Below are 23,277 nucleotides of genomic sequence, written 5' to 3'. Positions count from 1 at the left end.
GGTCAGCATTGGTTCCAGGGGTGAGGTAGTTGGACTGCTGGGTCTCATCTCTCAGAAAGGGGTGTTAGGCAGAGAAGCTGTACCCTGAGTGCATGCCTAGAGGTCCAAGCAAGGGCCAGTGCCTGCACTCTTAAGGCTTTGGAGGCTAAAGGTCACACAGGGCCCAGTAAGGTGATTCCCAGCACAGCAGTCTACTGAGTGTCCAACACAGGAACTCAACCAGATCAGACACATTAAACTCTACCTCCCAATCTGCATTTGGCTCCAAAATGCATTCATTTTTAGCTTGTATGGATGGTATGTGCAATTACAGGTGGGGCTGGTAGCACCACCTATTAAGTTTGCAGATACTTCCCGTCGTAAAAGCTTGTTTTCAGTTGTGTATAACTTTGCCAGACTTTAACCATTTATACTGAAGTTTTCCTTACTATATATACATGCGTACTGAGACTGTGCTGAGGTGATATGAAATCCCTGATGTTATCTAAACCTTGCCTCTGCTAAGCTATTGTCCTGAAGTTTTTAAAAGCTAAGACAAGGTCACAGTGGCCATGAGCATTTTTGACCAGTGTCATCTAGATCTGCTGTAAGCCATTTTATGACAGCACTTAATGCCATTTGGCAGCAGACACTTGAAAACTCACGGTCGCTTCTTCCAATGGTGCTAGCAACAAAGGAAATTTTACGTAGGGATAGAGTTAGTGTAAGAAACCTCCTTGACTAAGTGGCAGCTGCTGTATATAACACTCCTTAAACCCCATTGACTTTAGAAAAAGGAAACAAGGAGTGTAAAGATATTCTGTCGAATCAAGCCAAATAAATTTTTCAAGACCTTTGCTTTTTTAGAAACTGGAAAAATTGTTAAGAGTTTCATTCAGCAAGGACTATGAATCAAATTATCTGGAAAATGAAATGCATTGTGGATCTGAATAAGAGTTAATATGATCAAGTATAATGCTGTCTTAGTTTTGGAGAGTATCATTGTTTGATGATTTGAGTATCAGCAACTTTAGACAGGAAACTTCTTAATGTTTATATACATTAAGTCATTAATTTGTATTACTTATTGACCTAAAATAGAGCTAAATTTTAATTATAAAGGTTAATTATCCAAGTTCTACAGAATAATAGCACTTAAAACATCCTTATGTATCATGACTGATACCAGTGAAGTGAAATACACTTCAAAATATGAAACCATTTTTAAAGTCACTCTGACCTGTTCCTTCTACTCATACCACCAGTTTACTCACTTGTAGTCATGATACCTGGCGAACATGCTGGTATCCCATGATCAACTGCCCATCTGTAAGCTCCTTCACCAACCAAAAAGCTAAAACACACAGAAGAAGGAGTTTAAACAAAAAAACTAGCAAGTGCTTCTTCCCAGGCAAATTGTTTGGTTTGGTGGCTTTTAAATGGCTTTTGAAAGAAAGTCCCCACTACCTGTAGAATTGACCCTTTGCGTAGTTTTACTATGAGAGAGAACATGTAGTTATGAGACAGTTTATTTCTTACAACCAATCCCTCCCCACGTCCTATCACATTTAAATAAGTTACCAAATCACATGCAAGAGCTTCTTTTCTTTAAAAGAAAAAAGAAAAAAAAAAAAAAAGTCTTCTGCTTTTTTAGACTGCTGATGACGTTGAAGACTCACATACATCAAATGAATAGGGATAAAATGGAAATACATTTCCAGTTAAGCATATTTCAGAATATTTAAGGGTATGCAGTAAATGATTTCTGACAATCAGTTTCCTTTCCCCTATATTTCCCAGGATAAAGATCACATGCAGTTTCAGACCCTGGCTGTTTTTGCAAAACATTTGATGAATCTGCTGAATTTGAAAAAGATTTGCAAAACCATGTCTGAAGTACTGATTTTTCACATGGCCAGTGTCAACAATTGTATTACAGTAGTAAGATAGTAGGCACTATGTCTGCTCATGCAAGGAGCAGTTACTAAAAGGCTTTAAAACTCTGGAAATAAATATTTTAATCGGCTGTTAATAGTTATACCTATGTTTATAAGCCTTAGTAAATGCAGGGAATCAGATGCAAATTAGAACATAAGTATATCCATACTGGATCAGACCTAACATCTATCTAAAACAATATCCTGTCTTTCAACAATGCCCAATGCCAGATGCTTCAAAGTGAATTAACAGAATAGGGCAATTATCAAGTGATCCATCCCCTGTCATCCAGTCCCAGCATCTGGCAGTTTAAGTAGTATTTTTGATTAATTGAGATTTTAAAGTTTGCTTTTTCATACACTAGCTCTTAGCATCGTCTCCTGATTTCACTGTTACCTGATGCGCTATTGACAAGCATAATTAAGTTTCTTTCAAAATATGTATGCTACTTAAAGTCTGCAAGGTACTTCTTATTCCCTCTTCAACATTTAGACAGATTTATATTAAGAAAAATGTTGCATTTTTAACGCACTGTAAAGATGCTCTCCATTGTTCAGCTGCATCTTTAATAAACTGTTTCCCATTTGGAAAGGATAACTCTTTTGGTTAACAAAACGTTGTAATCTTTATTTTCCAACTTTAGGTTAAAAGATGGAATCGCCATAAAGATAGAGAGTAAGATAAAGGATTTCAAAATCCATTATTGTTTTAACTCTATACAAATCTTAAGTTTAACACTTAGAAAAACTGTATCTTGTCATAAGAAAAGGCAAACAAACCTGGTTTCTTAAAATGATTTTTTTCCTTTTTTCTAACTAACAAGTTTACAGGACTTCTTAAAAATCAAATTAGGAATAAGAATTTAGTAATAGTACAAATCTGTGTCAACAGCCATGAAGAAAGAAATTAACACTCAACATAGTATCATCTTCTATCCACAATATTTCATTCTATTCACAGCTGCACCAAGTGCACAATAATATGTTCCAAGATGAGAGAACAAAGCAAGTCTTCCTTTTAGAGGCACGCTATTGCTCGTGTGTAACAAACAGCATCAGCCTTCTGTGGATAAGAATAACCTTCAAATATTGCATTCATTAAAGACCAAAGGCTAAAGGAAAGTCAAGCAGAACAAAGCAATTACCAAGGTGGAATTCTGCCAGCAGAGAGTTTTCCCTTCTGCCCTTCACACAACAACCTATTTGCAACTGAAACAGGATTCTTGATTCCTGAAAAGAAATAGGAACAAAAATTTTAAATGTTGTTTCACAACTGTTGCAGGCTTTATTTTCACTAACCAACATTAGGAATTCAGTTTCCTGTTGATATTACAAGTTTGCATGACATTTGTTAAGGCAAAAGATATTGCCTGCAATATCAGAGATCTCAATATAATGGTAAACTGATAACTGTACAAAGGCTTGGCACTTGCTGTTAAAGTTAGCATTTTCTTTAGGAGTGCACTGAAATGTGACTGCCCCACTAGAAGAGTCCAGAAATTCGAAGTTAAAAGGGAAGGGGCAAAACCCTGTAGCAAGAAAGGGACACTACTTTTCTAGCCTCCTATAAATCATGAAGCAGTTTAAAAAAAAAAAAAAAAAAAAAAGCAAGTCCATTCTTTCTCAAAGCCTTTTGTAGTCACCTTTAAAACAGCCACAAGAGAAGGCAACAGGTTCAGGGTGATCCTCTTCTTCATTCTCAGAGATGTTTGCTCATTTATTTCTCCATTTCTATGACTACCAGCTTTATGGTATGGTAGGATATGGGGGAAAAACAAAATAGGACATTTTGCAGACCTCAGTGGCCTCCCCGGGTTTTACTACATGTATTCACTTTCAAAGACAGAAAAATCTATAATGGCCCTTGTAAAAGCGTGTAAGTCAGTAGCACACTTTCTATGATATTTTTCAACATCTCAGATGTTTTGAGGCTTGAGCAACTTGATGCTGTCTCTTGAAAAGTGTGTTTCATAGGATTCTACAAGTGAAGAGACATTTTAAATTGACCAGAACGGAGATGCTGTGTTAACAGCAAGGTTCATTTTCTCATCGCACAGAGAGCGTTAGAGGAACACATTTGTAAAGCACTTTTCTAATTTTTTACGTCAGAGTTGTGACAAAAAAAAAAAAATCTTAAACTCAATATGCCTTGAGAGTAACAACAAACGTCTGTCTCAGACAGCTCTGGAAAAGTTGTGTCAGATATTGTATGTTTCAAATGAAATGTAAAAAGTGTACACTTACACACCATAACATGGAATTAAATCAAGTCTGCAAGTAGACAGACTGTAAAAGCAGATTAAGCCATATTACTGGTTTCATTTACATATTGTATTAGCATCTCGACACTATTTATACTCTACAGCATAGCCAAGGCCCCAAGCCTAAAAGGTGCTCCACTCCACGGGAGCACCTTTCAGGATCAGAGACTGAATTACCTTCATGACAAACTAGAACGCTAAAAAAAAGAATACTTAAAGCAAAGTACAGGAGTTTTATAGTAGTTATGGGCCCAATCCTCCATCCACTGACTTCAATGGGAGTATTTTGGAGTGAAATTGAGAGCTCTCCTCTTAAGGGAAAGCATTAATCATCTTTAAACCTGAACTGTATTCATGCTTTATAATATACAGTTAACATACCACTCAGTGCTCCAACTGCTCCAAAATTTAATGACTTTCCATCCATTATACTGGCATCACATTCTATCTCACCCAAAAGGTTTAGGTTAGATCCCATTCCTGCATTTGTAAAGGGGGAATCCTAAAAACATAAGAACAGGCCACAGAGTAAGATACATACACATACCATGACTTCATAGATCTGAAACTCAGTATCATTAGACTGACCACACTCACCTGGACAAAATCTATGGAACTTTCTGCAGCAAGTAACTAAATTGCTATAGAAAAGAAAGCTTCCCTAGATGCTCGTCTTGGATATGTTACAGTGTAAACTCTATATACATTACGATGGTGTATTTAAAATGCACTGTGCTACCATAAAGGACGACTCTAGCCATACAGCAAGCCAGGAAAACCCTTTGTTCAAGACTAGATTTGTGGCACAAGCAAAATTTCGCCAAGGAAAAAACCGATCAGTGCATTTGGCACCAAGAACCCTCTACCAACTAATTCAGATACACAAGTGCAGCCTCTGTAGAGTACACTGTAGAGGCCGCACACACAGTCTTTTCAACTAGACACTGAGTACTAGGACTGGTGATGACTTACTGACGAAAAAAGAAAAGGAGGACTTGTGGCACCTTAGAGACTAACAAATTTATTTGAGCATAAGCTTTCGTAAGCTACAGCTCACTTCATCGGATGCATGCAGTGGAAAATACAGTAGAGAGATTTTATATACACACAACATGAAACAATGGGTGTTACCATACACACACAAAACGAGAGTGATCACTTAAGGAGAGTGGGCGGGAGGGGGGGGAAAAAGAGAACCTTTTGTACTGATAATCAAGATGGGCCATTTACAGCAGTTGACAAGAATGTGTGAGGAACAGAAGGGGGCGGGAATAAACATGGGGAAACAGTTTTACTTTGTGTAATGACACATCCACTCCCAGTCTTTATTCAAGCCTAAGTTAATTGTATCCAGTTTGCAAATTAATTCCAATTCAGCAGTCTCTCATTGGAGTCTGTTTTTGAAGCTTTTTGTTGAAGAATTGCCACTTTTAGGTCTGTAATCTGATTCAGACGTCAAGAATTATAACATTCAAAAACAAGTCGGAGAACACTTCAATCTCTTTGGTCACTCGATTTCTGTTTCTGTTTGACCATTCACCTGGAGACGGTCATTTTGATGGGCATGTAATTTCTTCCATAGGTGGAAAAGTACAATTCCATGCTTAGTCTGTGTTCTCTTAACAAAGTTGCAACGCTAGTGTATATTTGTTATGACTGATATTCTACATTTCTACAGCACTTTCATCCTCAAGGATCCCAACCAAGTAGAGTCATCTACACAATCACAGATTTAAAAAAACAGAATTATTCCAGTAGTGCTGCCTATTTTCATACTACCCACCACTCCATAACTAGTTCAATTTTTGCTACACTGAACTTGAATTGGCAGCAAGACATTCAGGAAATGTCGCACTGTCCAACACAAACAAAATGGGGTGGGGAGGGAAAACAGGGAAGGAAAGGTTAAGTCCAAATCTTAAGCACATCTTCTCCCTTTAAGTTTTGTATCTCCATTTCTGTGACTGAAGTGAAACTGCCTCGGGGGTGGCACAAGAGAGCTGTTTGACATCAGTCCTAGACAACTAACTGTAACTGGAGAAGAGACCATAATTAAATGTTCAAAATGAATTTAACTGAGTAGTGTTAATCAAGTTTTGTTTCAGTTCCTTACGGAAGTGCCCTAGAAAAGGAATAGCATACACTAACCTTGGTCCTAATAAACTAAAAGGATGATACAAAAACGCAGTTTAGACAGAGATGGTGAGTCTAGGGACTAAAATGTGGAAAATGACAACCCTGAACACAGAAAAGAGGGGGAAGGGTTGGGAAATCCAGATCAGACAATAAGATCTCAAGCTGAGAGCAACGTCGGGGATGGAGGGCTATGCAGGCTTGGAGGGATTACATTTTTTAACCGGTAAATATCAGCGAATGTCGATTTCACATTACACATGCAAACCACGAAAAAATATTTCTATCAATAATTGAAATTTACAGACAGACAGTCAATAAAAGAAAAATGCTGCCTGAGAACTTAAGAGTCAAAATCCAGGGATTCAGACTTTTTAATTAGGCTGGTTACAAATGAGCTGGCGAACAAATAGTAAAAACTGATATGATTTAAGGATATTTATTTTGTATACTTCGACATGGGGTGTTGACAGTTTGTGACTTAATGGTTTATAAATAGGGCCCTACCAAATTCACAGCCGTGAAGAACACGACACAGACCGTGAAATCTGGTCTCCTCCACGAAATCTGGTCTTGTGTACTTTTATCCTATACAGATTTCGTGGGGGAGACCACATTTCTCAAACTGAGGGTCCTGACCCAAAAGAGGGCCGGGGGAGGGGAGTCCCAATGTTATTGTGGGGGGGGGGGGTCACAGTATTGCCACCCTTACTTCTGCGCTACCTTCAGAACTGGGTGGCCAGAGAGTGGCGGCGGCTGGCTGGGCACCCAGCTTTGAGGGCAGCACCTAGCCAGCAGCAGCACAGAAGTAAGGTTGGCCATACCATACCGTGCCACCTTTACTTCAGCGGTTGCTGGCCAAGGTCCCAGCTCCGAAGGTAGCAGCACCAAAGTAAGGGTGGCAATACCATACCATGCCATCTTTATTTCTTGATGCTGCTGGAGGCGGTGCTCCCTTCACACCTGGGCTCCCGTCCAGCAGCAACTGCTCTTCGGCCACCCAGCTCTGAAGGCAGCACTGCCATCAGCAGCAATGCAGAAGTAAGGGTGGCAATACTGCAATCCCCCAACATCCCCATTTTGGGTCCGGACCCTTCAGTTACAACACCATAAAATTTCAGATTTAAAGAGCTGAAATCATGAAATGTATGATTTTTTTAAAATCCTACAACTGTGAAATTCACCAAAATGGACTGTAAATTTGGTAGGACCCTATTTATAAACCTTTTAACTTGTTGAATCTCAATGTCTACTATCATAATAATTGTCTAACATCCATGATTTCCAGCACATAAGAAAATTTAAATAAAAAATAAAAATCAAAAAATACTTTTATCATCCCTCAAAATTATTTAAAAAAAATTCTGCCAAGCCTAAAATAGGCAGTGCCATCTCATGTTTCTGAGGGCAGGGAAGCCGCACATCTACCATGGACATGTCTTTTGAAGCTAGCTGGTTATACCGTGCGTATATTGTGCATACAACACAAATCAGAGAATAAAAGTATTTTCCCCCTCATTTACTCAGGGTAAGGCTTTGCGCTGTGTCCATGTATAGTCTCAAGTGTGTTTGTGTGGGGTTTGTTTGGGTTTTTTTGCAGGTGTCAGGGTGTAGGCAGTCTACAAAGAGAATGAGAAGGTGACTATAGATTTGAACATAAAATGGATATAAATACACCATTATTTTATTAACTTTATAAGTGGTCTGTTATGAGAAATTCAAAGCATCTGTGTGGATACAATCATTTTAGTTTGTGAGGATGTGAAGTTCAGATGTCCTTAGTGCACAGACAAGAAAAAAATTACTTTAAAGAAATGACCGTGTCTGAACAACTTTTCACTTTAACGACCTTACTACAGAATCCTCAGAATAGAAAGTACTCACTCCACAGGCCCCTTTTACAACACTCATCTCTGTATTTCCCTGCCTTCCTCAAGTACAGCAAAGAAAGGAGCATATGGCCCCCATACTAGAAAAACAGAGCTTCCCCCACATCACATAGAACATACACACTAAGCCAAGTCAAAAATCTTTATAACACTACTCCTTTGTTATGAGTCACAACTTGTGTTAAAAAAGGAATATTTGATTAAGACAGTGGAATGCTGGCAGGCCTAACTCAGTGCACGGGGGGCCACCACCTCAACGGTCTTAGGAAAGGTGGAAGGATGAGGAACAGTAAAAGACTTTGGCAACTTTACAATCTTCCAGCTTTCAAAGGTATGAAAAACCCTGCCAGTGAAAGTCAGAGCCCCAGGGCTAAAAGGGAAGGTAAGAGTGAGTCTGAGAGGGACTGCTCCAAGATGCTTTATAAACTCTTTGGGGAAGGCAGTAAACATTTGGGCACCAGATGCCTTTAAACTTGTTTTTTCTTGTTTTTATGTTTAAGAACAGCTGAGGTGGCACTGATGTGGATTTGTCTTATGAGCAAGGACGTGCTTGATGCTTCTGAGATTTTTCCCAATGAAGGTCCCAGCGTTAATGGATGCACCATGATGTGACAGGCTCAGACAGAAGATCCTAGGACTGAGGGATAGCCACATCAGATTGTTCCATTAGAACAAGGCTCTTAAGTGCCAAAGGAATTTGCTGCACTGACATACCAGTAGGTGTCAGCTTGATTTCCATATTTCAGAACTTAAGTAGTTCCTAGCACCAAAGAAGGACCTTTAGAAGCAGAAATCAGCCTTGACATCCGTAAAGTTTCAGAAGCAAAAGCCCCACTTCTGAGCTACGGTTTATTTGTGCCAATAAAGCTCCAATGCTTACTGAAGACCTTGGCACTATAGTCTCTCTCTGGCAGAGACTTTAGTTCTGTGGTCATGCCTGACTGAAGAGAAAGATGGTCGGCTCCAACAGGCCTGAAAGTTGGTCCAATGACAAATCTAGGGACTGAGGGCCTCATTTCAAAAGGCATGGATCCTCTTGTCTACTGGTATGGTCCCATGGCATGCTGTTCTGTATATTGGGCCTTGAAATCTGGACAAAATGAGCTCCCTTGTCCGAACAGAAAATGGCACTGTGCATCCACTTCCGGGACAATGTGGGAGCATGAAATGCACCACCTACAACCATCTCTTTTTATCTGAATCTTTGGAGGCAAGATCAGCCATGACCAAAAGGTTTAAGTACCCTTGTTCAATAGTAAGTGGCCAAATACTAAATAGCTATCGTACACTTTAACAAAAATAAGGAGAGTTTTAAAATGAAAAGTGAATTCTTCCCTCCAAGCATACAAAGATATTCTTAACACCCACGGTAAAAAATGAATTGACCTGGTGGGGGCAATCAGATCTTTTTTAACCTCAGCTCCAACCATTTGATGCTGGCAAGAGGGCAACAGTGTAGCTTAGGCACCGCTTTGCAAAAAACTTCAGCAGCATCAGAGGATGTGTTATATGGGAGAATATGTAAAGGCCACTTCAAAGAATTTACCTTTTAATTTTTAAATGGAAGCAAAGCACTCCTTTATATTTCTAAGTAGTCTCAATTGATTGGGGAGGTGATCAGTGCAGTCATGAGCTTTGCAGATCAAAATGCTTGCCCTCTCATCATATAAAAGTGGAAGAGGGGAGGGAAGAAGAGAAGAAACACTGTCCATAGCATTTTAGCCAAAAGAAGCCTAGTCACATGAAATAGAAGACATTGTTTCAGAAACCTACATCCATTGCACTTACATTGCCAGCGAAGTACATTTAACTTATGATTCTTGCATCTACTGAGATGTGAAATTTTAGCTTCTAACATAAAAATTAGATTGTCAACAAAAAAGTTGCACTTCATCCTGTAATTGCTCCTAAACTACTAAAGCTATCATTTTCTTTTTTGATTCCTTCTCTTCTTCAAGATGTACTTACAATGCTTGCCAGTTTCACAGCATACTAAATATTTTAGCTGTGGTCAAAGTTGGAAGGCTTGTAGAAGTTACTCATCTTTGACAGTCCTGGAATTACACCTAGCCAAATTGTTACAGCGCTCTACTTTCAACATGTGTTAAAGTAACACTTCAGATATCTTTGATATAGTTTTGGCCAGTCTGTTTATGCAAGTTTTGTGACTACTAAACGCTAAACGCATATAGACAGCCACCATTTAAACAATAAGATTATAAAGTTGCTTTCTTACTGGAGGGTTGGTGGCACTGAGAAGTGGCCTCTTGGGATACTGTTTCATCAGTTAAAATGTTCTTAAAGAGAATCTTAAAGTCAGATAATTCAACAAAGCACAACACATACCTATGAATCATACTATGCCAAGTCAACAAATGGAAGTCATAAGCAAATGAAACCAGTTTTTATTTTATTTTAACATTATAACTATAATTAACAATTTTGAAAAACTAGGTCAGAACCTCTTTAACTTTCCACTTTTACATAGACCCCTTTACTGTAATAGTGCTGTGTTTCTCATTACAAATTAATTGTTTGTACTTAATTTTAAAAACATATAGACTTTAGTTTCAAAAGTGTACATCCGTGGAGGTTAATCTTTTCCTATTAATGTACTCAATGTAAATGTAAAACTCAATCTAATCCTACAAAATAGGTCACATCGCACAGTTCAAGTCAGTATTTAATTGAAAGCAACAGATTTGCAGTACAGAACGTCATAGATCTAATATTAATTAGACTTGCATACTTGATAGTTTAGATTTGTTTTAGATTCTTTATGGTATCTAGTAAGAGGTAGTGAAAATGTCCTTTCTAGTTCAACTGCAACATTAAGACACAGTAAGTGGAGCGGTTCCACGAGTAAACACAAATCTGGCATTTATTTATATAGCATTTTCCATCATAGGATGAATAATCAGTTCTGAGCCCTGACTTAAGTATCATCTGTTTACAGCCTTGTAATAAGTCAGAGGAACACAAGCTAATGCTATTGCACAAACTGTGTCCATCATATGTTTAGACAGAAATCACAGTGCTTGCAACTTTGATCAGTGGAGTATTTGGCTCTGCTTGTGATTATTTTTCCCCTTCTACATGATCAAGACTTAAAATATTTATCTGGGTGTTCTTTAGTGTCTCTTTCCAGCACCTGGACAGTCATGCTCTGAAGTGCTATAGAGATACATAAAAGCTTAATCATATGGAGTTCTTCCGGTCTTCCATAAAAAACAACAACAGCATGTGGTTATTGTACACTGCAAGTCAAAAAATTAACCCAACTCTTGTGTTCCAAGACAAATTCAACAGTCAGCTCATATGTGGCAACTGGTAACAGAATTGTGCTGGTAACAGAATTGTGCAGAAGCGAATGGCTATGTGACCATCTCCTTAAAGAATCATGCAGTGTTTTAACGATCAGTCTTATGAAGTATCCACTAATTTATTACTGCAACATAAAGAGACTTTGGAGTTAGCATCTTCATTTGTTATATTCAATTATGCAGCTCACTGAAATTCTGGGAAACACATTCACCCATGCTGCCATGATCAGGTTGCCAAATATGATGGATGACACTTCATAAAATTCAGCAGTGTAGTATTAGGTTATATGAACAGCATTCACAGTTAGTTGCTGTTCGTTAGTTTGTACATGTAAGCTATTTTGCTCACATAACTGCTAACATTTTATCTTAATCATGGAATTTATTGCACTGGAGATGTTCATGCAGTCACGCAGAGATGGACTGTTCTTTCTCCACTTAGAGGCTGCAAAAATAAAAAAAAACAAGCCAGCACACCACAAGCAAACTGTCAGCTCGCTCATAAAAGATCAAGAGCAAATTTTGTTCCTCAGCAACTCTTTGAAGTGATGCCTTTTGGACTGGCTGGAATTCCATGTAATAGGAGTTGTGTAACTAAGCAGAACTGGGAAAAATCCATCTTTTGTGACACTTGTCTGAAAAGATAGTTGGATCTTCCAAAATTCTGACGAGAAAGTAGTTGGTGAAACACAGAATAAAAAATATCTAGACAACTGGAAAAAGAGCTATAAGCTATAATCTATTCTATAGTTTTCAGAATTTGAGAAGGAACATCAGTACTCAGGATTTTATTGCAGGCTAGAAAGGTTCTTTGTACTTCAGCTAAAAAGATTTGTTCGTACTGTCTCATAATTAGGGCTGTCAAGCGATTAAAAAAATTAATTGTGATTAATTGCACTGTTAAACAACAATAGTATATCATTTATTTAAATATTTTTGGGTGTTTTCTATATTTTCAAATATATTGATTTCAATTACAACACAGAATACAAAGTCTCCAGTGCTCACTTAATATTTATTTTTGATTACAAGTATTTGCACTGTAAAACAACAAAAGAAATAGTATTTTGCCATTCACCAAATATGAGTACTATATTGAAATCTCTTTATTATGAAAGTTGAACTTACAAACAAAGAATTATGTACAAAATAAACTGCATTCAAAAATAAAACAATGTAAAATTTTTAGAGCCTGCAAGTCCACTCAGTCCTACTTCTTGTCCAGCCAATTGCTCAGACAAACAAATTTGTTTACATTTGCAGGAGATAATGCTGCCCACTTCTTGTTTACAAAGTGAGAACGCGCATTCTCATGGCACTGTCGTAGCTGGCATCACAAGATATTTACATGCCAGATGTGCTAAAGATTCATATGTCCCTTCATGCATTCCAGGGCAAATGCGTCCATGCTGATGATGGGGTTCTACTCTATAACAATCCAAAGCAGTGTGGACCAATGCATGTTCATTTTCATTACCTGAGTCAGATGCCACCAGCAGAAGCTTGATTTTCTTTTTTGTGGTTCGGGTTCTGTAGTTTCCACATCAGAGTGTTGCTATTTTAAGACTCCTGAAATCATGCTCCACACCCCGTCCGGGTCAGATTTTGGAAGGCACTTGAGATTCTTAAATCTTGGGTCGAGTGCTGTAACTATTTTTAGAAATCTCACAGTGGTACCTTCTTTACGTTTTGTCAAATCTGCAGTGAAAGTGTTCTTAAAATGAACCACATGTGCTGGGTCATCATCCAAGACTACTAGAATATGAAGTATATGGCAGAAAGCAGATTAACAGAGCAGGGACATTGAACTCCTTGGGGGAGAATTGTGTCACAAATTTAATTAATGCTTTATTTTTTTAAACGAACGTCATCAGCATGGAAGCATGTCCTCTGGAATGGTGGCCGAAGCAAAAAGGGAAAACTAATGTTTAGCTTATCTGGCACGTGAATACCTTGCAATATCGGCTACAAAAGTAGGAGCATTGCCAGCAGATCGAGGGAAGTGATTATTCCCCTCTATTCGGCACTGGTGAGGCCATATCTGGAGTACTGTGTCAGTTTTGGGCCCCCCACTACAGAAAGGATGGGGACAAATTGGAGAGAGTCCAGCGGAGGGCAAAGAAAACGATTAGGGGGCTGGGGCACATGACTTATGAGGCGAGGCTGAGGGAACTGGGTTTATTAGTCTGCAGAAGAGAAGAGTGAGGGGGGATTTGATAGCAGCCTTCAACTACCTAAGGGGGGGTCCAAAGAGGATGGAGCTCGACTGTTCTCAGTGGTGGCAGATGACAGAACAAGGAACAACCGTCTCAAGTTGCAGTGGGGGAGGTCTGGGTTGGCTATTAGGAAAAACTATTTCACTAGGAGAATGGTGAAGCACTGGAATGGGCTACCTAGGGAGGTGGTGGAATCTCCATCCTTAGAGGTTTTAAAGGGCCGGGTTGACAATGCCCTGGCTGGGATGATTTAGTTGGGGTCGGTCTTGCTTTGAGCAGGGAGTTGGACTAGATGACCTCCTGAGGTCTCTTCTAACCCTAATCTTCTATGATTCTAAGAGGACAGCATTATCTCCTGTAAATGTAAACAAATGTGTTTGTCTTAGAGATTGACTGAACAAGAAGGAGGATTGAGTGGACTTGTAGGCTCTGAAGTTTTACATTGTTTTGTTTTTGTACACTTTTTTATTTCAATTACAGCAGAATACAATATATATACGAAAATGTAGAAAAACATCCAAAATATTTAATAAATTTCAATTGGTATTCTATTGTTTAACAGTGCGATTAAAACTGCAATAATCGCAATTAATTTTTTAATCGTGAATCGTGATTAATTTTTCTGAGTTAATCGCAAGTTAATTGCGATTGACAGCCCTACTTATAATTAAAATCAATACTACAACAGCAAAATAAGTTAACGAGTTGACTTAATTTACATATAGATTTTCACAATACATTCTAGCTCAATCAGAATACTCACAGTCTTAGGTGATATTCTTGCTACATAAAGACAAGAAGGATGGACTTACTCCATTAAACGGACAGTCAACATGAAAACTGCAGTTTTAATGTATTGACGTTACAAAATGACTATAAATGGAAGAGAGGAGAATACGTTTCTCTATTCTGTTTATTTTGCTGACTTGCAACATTGAATAAACATCAGGAGGAAAATTGTGGTAGACTACTCAGCTCATCAAGCAAAATGGAACTTTCTATCTTAAGGGTAAAGCTTATGTGTGAAGGAGACAGCTTCCTTGGGTGCTGGTATGAGACTGTGAAAGAAACTCTACAGGAAGTAAGGACCATCAAACCTCACTACGCTGACTCTACTCCTCCTCGTCCTCCTCACACTCTCTGTCAGAGGGCCAGAAAGGGTTACACAGCTAGCAGGCTAATTGACCCAGATTCAACCTTTATAGACATATTAGTAGATGACAGTTATGTTTTTGTGTGTTTACATGTATATTGTTAGGGGTTAACAATGTAACCAAATAGTTCCTGTCTATCGCTGTATTCTGTTAATTCAGAGATCAAAAGAAGATATTAACATTTAAACAAACTGTGATTGTAGTGATATCACTGTCTTCATTTCTCTTTGAAGTATGTAGCAAATCACATATAAATGGCTGGAGATAGGCAATTGCCTTATGTTAATCCATGTAGCTAATTACTGGTGATTTTCAGGAAATAAGAAGTTACTTCAAAGACACTACTGTCCACCCCAAGGACTGCATCCTGTCAAGAGGCTGCCAGTAATCTCTATAAAAAACTCTTGGGACCTGATCCTTTCATCTCAAATCGGTTTATGCTTCACCAAGGGAAGCTTGAGCCACAAGATTGAGGTCTCCAGTTCCATTCTGGTTTGCCCTGTGTGACAGGGTCGGGCCAGATGGCTACCGGAGAGTAATAGAAGCCAGATATATTAGTCCCAGGTTAAGTAGGTCCCTTTTCCCTGGGTAAGGTAACAGGAAAGGTTTTTTTTTTGTTGTTTTTTTTTAAAAACAGAAAGAAAATTTATTGGTAACGCTTACAGAATTACCAAAGGAAACAAAACAACTATGCAACAAAACAACGCAATCAGAAGGTATAACACAGCAGCTTTCAGGAGGGAGAAGTGTTCAGGCTAGCCTGGGCCCAGAGCGGGGGGGCTTCCTCGACACTCGTGGTCTTCCACCCTCCTGAGTTACCTGGTGGCCTAGAGCGGGGGGGCTTCCTCGACACTCGTGGTCTTCCACCCCCTCGAGTTACCCAGTGCCGCGCCCAGTGTCACCGATCCTCCCCCTCCTGAGAGTGCCCGGTAAGATGGGCACGGCTGCGGGGTGGGCAGGTTAGGGAGGGGGGGGTTAGACACCCATGTATTGTAGGACCCCTCCTAGATGACAGGAATGATGGTATCCACAGCGGCAACGGCTGGGGCTGGCGTCTCTCGCTCTTCCCCTCAATCAAAGGGTCAGACGGAGGGAACCGGACGGGGTCACCGAGCAGAGAACCCCAGACAGCGCCCACCGCTCCTCGAAGGCTTCAAGGGAGTCAGTGGACGCCGCCCAGAGGAACTCCGCCCGGATACGTGAGTGTACTGAGGATCGAAAAACGGCCCCACAATCGCAGGACGCTTCATGGGCCAACCTCCTCTCTCTGGTTTTATAAATGGCTGTTTTAGCCAAAGCTAGGAGGAGGTTGACCAGAAGATCCCGCGACTTTGTGGGGCCACGGATGGGAAGTGTATAGATAAAAAGGTGGGGGGGAAAATGAAGCCAGAAGCGTAATAAAATATTTGTGAGGAGCCGAAAAAGGGGCTGCAATCTGGCACACTCTAAATACACGTGCGCCAGGGTTTCCCTCACATTACAAAAAGGACAAGTGTCCGGAATGGGGGTAAAACCGTGTCAAAAACACGCCCGTGCTCACAGCTCCGTGAAGGAGCCGCCAACTGATGTCCCCGACGGGCCTTGGGACCAGGGTGGAATACAGGCTGGCCCACCGAGGTTGCTCACCCTCCAAAGGTGGCAGGAGATCCCGCCACTTTGTATCGGGGCGGGACACCAGGGTGTGGGCGTGAAGGGTGTGAAGTGTAAGTGTATATAAGTATTTCCGTGGAGCAATTTGAAAGCTAACCGGCTGCAGTTCGTGCAGCCGGCTTGCAGTGAAAGGGTGAGGGGTTTGTTGGGATCTACTGGGTGGGGGCCCGATGGAAAGGTCCGGCGGGCCCGGGGTAAGGGATGGGCGGGGTGCGCCCTCGCACAAGGCTCGGCTAACATAAGCCCGAGCAGCGGGGGTCAAGGCGGCCTTCACCTCCTGAAGTACGCGCCGGGGGGTACGAAGGCTGGAGAGCCCCATGCGCCGAGCGAGCATCAGGGGATCCAGCCAGTCTCTCCGGTCGTAGTCCAGGAGGTCTCCGACCCTCGTGACTTCCGCCAGGACCAACCTCTGGCGCACCGAGCGGGACTCCGCCACCTGCACACGGAGCTGGGGGTTGTGTAGCAGGGGCTCCGTGAGGAGATCTGCCCCCACGGTGGCCGCCACGGACCTGGTTGTTAGAAACAATTTCCAGGTCCGGAGGAGGTCCTGGTAGAAGACCGGCAGCCCGGAGAGGTCTCGCGGAAAACCCCTCGGAGAAAGATAAAAGAGCTGCCGGTCATATCGAAACCCTTGGAAACGGCGCAGGAAGGCGTGCGCCAGTATGCTCCACGCCGAACTACTTGCACTATAAAAGAGCCTCTGCAGGGCCTGGAGGCGGAAGACGCGGACCTGAGTGTACAGACACTTCAGGCCCTGCCCTCCTTCCTTCAGGGGTAGATGAAGAACTCCAACAGGGGCCCAGTGCATTCCTGACCAAAAGAACTCTAGAATCAATCTCCGGAGATGGGTCAGGAAACCCGGGGCCGGGGCCAGGGTGTTGAGCCGGTACCAGAGCGTGGACAGGACTAGTTGGTTAAGCACCAGTGCTCTCCCTCGGAGGGAGAGACATCGAAGAAGCCTCGTCCATCTCCGGATCCGCTCTATCACCCCGCCCTCTAAATTTTGCCAGTTCTCCGGCGGGGAAGGATGCGTGGCGGAAAGGTAAACGCCGAGATAGAGCAGTGGACCCGCACTCCACCGGATGGTCTGAAGTGCGGGTGGGAGGGAGCTCACCTGTCGCCAGTCCCCACCGCCAAGCCAGAGCTCTTGACCCAGTTGACTCGGGCGGAGGAGGCTGCCGAATAAATGGCTTGGCATGCCTCCACTCGCGCCAAGTCACCCGGGTCCTGGACCACGAGGAGTACGTCATCGGCGTACGCCGACAGGACCAGCCGCAGCTCCGGCTCCCGCAGCACCAACCCTGTCATCCTCCTGCGGAGGAGACAGAGGAAAGGCTCGATCGCCAGAGCATACAACTGGCCCGAGAGGGGGCACCCCTGCCGCACTCCTCGCCCGAAGCTGACCGGTTCAGTCAGGGTCCAGTTGAGCCTAACCAAACACTCCGCGGAGGCATACAGTACCCGGAGAAAACTCACAAACTGAGGTCCAAATCCAAACGCCTGCAGAGTGCTCAGGAGGTACCCATGGTCTACTCTATCAAACGCCTTCTCCTGATCAAGAGACAGGAGGGCGAACGATAGACCATCTCTCCGCCCGAGTTCCAAAAGGTCTCGGACGAGAAAGAGGTTGTCAAAAATGCTGCGACCCGGGACAGTATAGGTCTGGTCTGGGTGGACCACGTCCGCCATCACGGACCCTAGCCGCAGCGAGATTGCTTTCGCTACGATTTTGTAATCCGTGCTAAGGAGTGAGACGGGACGCCAGTTTCGTAAATCGCGGAGGTCCCCCTTCTTCGGCAGCAAAGCGAGCACCGCTCGCCTGCATGACAGAGGGAGGACCCCGCTCTGCAAGGACTCAGCCCAGACGGTGACTAGGTCTGGGCCGAGAATGTCCCAGAACGCGCGGTAAAACTCCACGGTCAGCCCGTCCATGCCCGGAGATTTATTGGTGGGCATGCGACGGAGGGCTTCCGAGAACTCGGCCAGGGTGAGAGGCAGCTCTAGTCGGTCTCGGTCGCCCACGCTGACCGTGGGGAGTTCCTCCCAGAGCACCTCGCAAGCGTCAGGATCGGTCGGGTCCGGGGAGAAAAGGCTTGTGTAGAAGTCACGGGCCCTCCCACACATCTCCTCCGGACCCGTGAGGGGGGTGCCGTCTTCCGCAAGAAGGCAGGTGACGTGTTTCTTGGCCCCCCTCGTTTTCTCCAGGGCATAGAAGAAGCGGGAGCCGCGGTCCATCTCCCGAAGGAGGCGGATGCGGGATCGAACGAAGGCACCTCGGGCCCGGTGGTCCTCAAGGGCCCGGAGCTCCTCCCGCTTCTCCCGGCACGCTCCGCAGAGGGACGGGTCCTCGGGATCGGCGGCCAGGCGCCTCTCCATCTCTAAGACCTCCCGTTCCAGCTGCTCTATCGCCGCATTTCGCCGTCGGCTGGTGCCCCGAGTGTAGTCACGGCAGAAGAGCTTGGCGCGCACCTTCCCGAGATCCCACCATCGCCGCACCGAGGGAAAGGCACGCCACTGCTCTCGCCAGGCCAACCAAAACTCCCGGAAGGACATCACAAAGCTCTCGTCCTCCAACAGGCTGTTATTAAAGTGCCAATAGGCCGGCCCCGGTCTCTCTGCACGGAGGGAAACCGTTACAGCGACTAAATGATGATCGGAGAATGGGGCCGGCCGAATGGCGGAGGAGTGGGCCTGTGAAAGATGGAAACGGGATAAATAAATACGGTCCAACCGAGAGTGGTGTGACCGATGGGCCTCCACCCGGACAAAGGTGAACGTGGAGGTGTCATCTGGGTGATGGTCGCGCCAGACGTCCACTAGGGAGTGATGGTCAACTATCCCTTGGAGAATATTCACGGCGGCCGGACTCGGTTCGGCCCCTGAGCAGTCCCGTTCCTCGAGGGTGGTATTAAAGTCCCCTCCCAGGACCAGGCACTCATGCGAATCCAGGGTGCCGAGAAAGTCGGACACCTGCTGATAAAATTGTGGCCGCCTGGAGCTCATTTGCGGGGCATAAATATTAACAAAATTAACCACGAGCCCCTCCATACGGACTCGAAGGTGCAGCACGTGGCCCGGCACGGCCTCGTTGACCCCTAGCACCTCAGGCCGTAGGTTGGGGGAGAATAGGGTTGCTACTCCAGCCTGCCAGGTCGCAAAGTGGCTAAAGTATACCCCGTCCCCCCACTCCAGCCGCCACCTGTCCTCGGCGGCCGGGTCCGTATGGGTCTCCTGCAGGAAAACTACAGAGTACCTCCCCTCCCGAAGGTAAGAGAGCACCTGGGACCTGCGGAGAGCCATCCTACAGCCCCTGGTATTCAGGGTCGCAATAATAAGAGGCGTCATACGGAGGGCTGGGGGGGTGGGGGTCTCGTATTGGCGGGGGGGTTCAGGGCCCCTGGCGGGTTGCACAGCAACCCATGACCCATCCCGTGGGTGAGTAGATCGCTTCGGAAGCTGCGGGCTCGCTCGTAGGCCGCAGCACCGCGCTTTCCTTGCCCCCTGCCCTCCTTTATAAGGGCCTTTGTGGCCTGGAGGAGTTGATCAAAGTCCCCCCATAGCCGAAGAGCCAGCTGTGCCCTATCGCGGGCGCCACGGGAGTGCTCTAGGAACTTCCGTAGCGCATGCCGCAGCTCATGGGGGGGGGGGGGTTACAATTCCTGAGGTATTCCCTGATGGGCCTCTTAATACAGTCTCGTGGTCCGCTAAGGCAGGTAGACAGGGTGCGGACCACCGACGAGGCGTCTGACAGGCTGGGGTTATTAAATTCATTTCACGCCTTGGGGTGGAGGGGGATGGCAGGGGAAAAATTGCCACTCCTAACGGGTCGCGACTAGAAAGTGCAAAGACTGCTCCCTGGGGGGAGTCTGCAAAAGGCGGAAAGGAAATAACCCCAGGGGCGGCATTAACATTGCAGGAGGAGGGACCTTGGGCAGGGGCAGGGGTGGGGGCAGGGGCAGGGGTAAGGCTCTGGGGTGCAGGAGGAGAGCAGCTAAGGGAAAGTGCCTCCTGAGCAGAATCAAGGGTTAAGGGGGAAGGGGAGGGGCTCCCAATAATGCTAGGTGCTGGCTCCTTGGTGGTTTTAGCGGTCACGGCATCAGGTGGTGGACCGCCTTCTGCAGGGTGCTCACCCGGGAAGGCAAAAAGGGGGAGGGAGCATGGGGAAAGGGAGGCTGGGGTAAGGCTGCCCAGCTCGAGGCCAGCCGGCAGCAAATCATCCCCTCCCTGGGTGACCGGGGTCAAATCCAGGGCCTCAATCTCCGCATACACGGAGGAGAGGCCAACTCCTGCCACCCCGGGGGCTTCTCCTCCAGGGCCCGCCTCAACGGCCGCCTCGGGGTCCGCGGGGGGTTCGGGTAGCATCCAGGCAGAAGGGGTGTCCTCAGGAGTCTCGGAGGGGAGGGTTTCCCGTGGAGGGGGGATTCTGCCCTCCAATGCCAGTCCGTCTTCCCCTCCCGACACCGGCGGATGGATCTCGCTCGCGGCCGTGGCGGGAGGCTCGATAGCAGTGCCTCCTTTCCTGGTCTTCTGGGGGGCTTCCGCGTCGGGTGGATGCAGCGGAGCTCGAGCCTTCCGCTTGCCTCGCTTCCCCTGGACTAGGGTCCAGCCCTCCATAGCATCATCTGGGGGTTGGTTAGCAGGGGTCGTGTCGGGGGGCGGAGGCGATGGTTTAGGGGTTCGGGGAGGTAGCGGTGGGGCAACATGAGGGGCGGGGGCCTCTCCTTGGGGAGGGCCCTCTCCTATACCCGATAATATCCTTGCCACACCCTCCTCCATGGGCTCTATTGGGGTGGTACTAGCAAGGGTGGAAACCCCTTGCTCGCCCGGGCATTGTAGGGAAGGTATCTCTTGGGCCCGGACGGGAGCAGCGATGGGTCGAGTAGGAGGAGGGTTGGTTTCTGGTACTGGGCAGCCAGGGGCGTCGGCAGCGACGGGGCCGATGTCCTGCCGGGTCTCGGGGGTTTCGGGTGCCCCTCCCCCCCCAGCCAAAGGGCAGTCTCTGCGGACGTGCCCCGCTGAGCGGCAGAAGTAGCACCGGGCCTCTCCGGTAGAATAAAAGACCCGATAGCGGGCTCCCTCGTAGGGGACTAGAAAGGACCCCTCAAGCGCCTCTCCGTCACGCGCCCCTGCCGGTGGCAGAAGCTGCACTTGCCGGCGGAACGAAAAAATGTGACGGAGGGTGGGGTCCTTGCAGCCCAACGGGAGAGGGCTGATGACAGAAACAAGTTTCCCCAGGGTGGAAAGAGCGGGTAACAGGGCAGCATTGGGTAAGAAGGGAGGAACGGAGGTAAGGACGAGGCGAACGCCCAGGTCTTCTAACGGTTCTAGGGGGACAAACACCCCCCCTACCGTCAGGCCCCTCTCCACTGCCTCCTGGGCGGCATCCTCCGAGGCTAAGAAGAAAACGACCTTCCCATACATCTTGGAGGCCGCCACAATAGCCGTGGGTCCTACCACCTTCGCCAGCGCCTGCACGTATGTCTCCACGCGGGGCGAGGCGGGCACCAGGAGGCAACGGACGCCGTGCTTCCTGGTCAAGGCGGGGAAAGGGCCTCGGCCGCTGGTTATGGTGGCGGAGGCAGGGGGGGGGGGCGAGATGACGAGGCGGCAGGCAGCGGGGAGCCCGCTGCCGCCCGGGCATACGTCCTGGGGGCCGGGGGAGGGACAATCACAGAGCTGGTGGAGGGAAACGCTGGGAGGGGCGCCACGGTTGATGACGAGGCCGCAGCGGTGGGGGCAGCCCCTGCCATGGAGGGCTCAGTGGTTTTAGCGGGGCCCTTTCCCTTCCACCCGCCCTGGCCCTTCTGGCGAACCGGGGGGGGTTTCCTAGAATCTGGGGGGGGGGGGGGTGCAGCAGCAGCAGCAATCACCCTGGTGCCTCCTGCTACCGGTGCCCCAGCAGGGGGGGTGGCAAGTACCTTAACAATAGTAGTAGGGGGGGGACCTTGGGGGTTGGGCTGGGGTGGTGGTGGGGAAGGGACAACTAATTTTATTAAAGCAGTCTCACCCCTCTCGTTCCCCGCCATTGTGAGCAGGGAGAGACAGGGAGACACCGGAAGGAGGAGGGGGGAGGGGAGAAGGCAGAATAGCCCCTCCTTCCGCTGGCTGCGGACGGGAAGGGAAAAAATGCCGAGGGAGGGGGGCTGGGAGGAGCGGGGGGAACAAAATCGGGGTCCAGTAAAAGGGGCAAATTGTGGGATAAGCAATCCGGGGGGGGCGTGCAGACCCACACACGTTTGTCCAAAGAGTCTCGGTTGGTCGGTTGTTAGGTCCGGTCCGGAAGGCAAAGTTCAAAGCAAACAGCTGGATCCGAAGGGAGATGGCAGGTTGCCAGCAAGGACAGACTGCGGGGGGGCCGTGACAGTTGTAATAATGATGGGGGGGTAGGGGCACCGATGGATCGGGGGTGGGGGTCTCCACGCCACACCCCCTGTGCCGCCACAAACGCAAGTAATCACAGTCAAACTCCCCCCCACGAGAGTATAATTCAGAAAGTTACTCAGTCTTACGGCCTCCGTCACGATGATTTATATTATGTCTTCTGTCCAATGAAATCTCCGTCTCCGGCTGTGTTGGCTGTGTTCCAAGTCCTCCGGTATGTTAAGAATGTTAGAAGGTCCGAGCTGCCGGCAAAACGGCTGGGTCTGGGGGTTTCCACTCCCCCCTCCGGACAGCAAAATCAGCAATCTTCCCCCCCCTCCTCCGGGGGCTCAGCTGAGGCAAATAGCTACGCTC

General features: G+C 46.1%; 1 protein-coding gene across 7 annotated transcripts in view; it reads right to left on the bottom strand.

The window, feature by feature from the left end:
- The window catches only part of TASP1 (taspase 1), a 166,262-nt gene that overhangs the window by 122,155 nt on the left and 20,830 nt on the right, over nt 1-23,277 (bottom strand). For all 7 annotated transcript variants that reach the window (XR_014710855.1, XR_014710856.1, XM_084623400.1 and 4 more), the window contains 3 exons: nt 4,559-4,679; nt 3,062-3,146; nt 1,254-1,333 (listed from right to left, as the gene is read on the bottom strand). Coding sequence is in view for 5 of the 7 variants with exons in the window: in XM_084623400.1 (XP_084479526.1) it covers nt 1,254-1,333; nt 3,062-3,146; nt 4,559-4,679 (286 nt within the window). In the remaining 2 variants the exon portion in view is untranslated. The remainder of the gene's footprint in view (nt 1-1,253; nt 1,334-3,061; nt 3,147-4,558; nt 4,680-23,277) is intronic.

The sequence above is a fragment of the Lepidochelys olivacea genome (genome assembly GCF_965140295.1).
Source record: "Lepidochelys olivacea isolate rLepOli2 genome assembly, chromosome: 3".
Classification (NCBI taxonomy): domain Eukaryota; kingdom Metazoa; phylum Chordata; order Testudines; family Cheloniidae; genus Lepidochelys; species Lepidochelys olivacea.
This window is presented reverse-complemented; position numbering and strand designations above follow the sequence as displayed.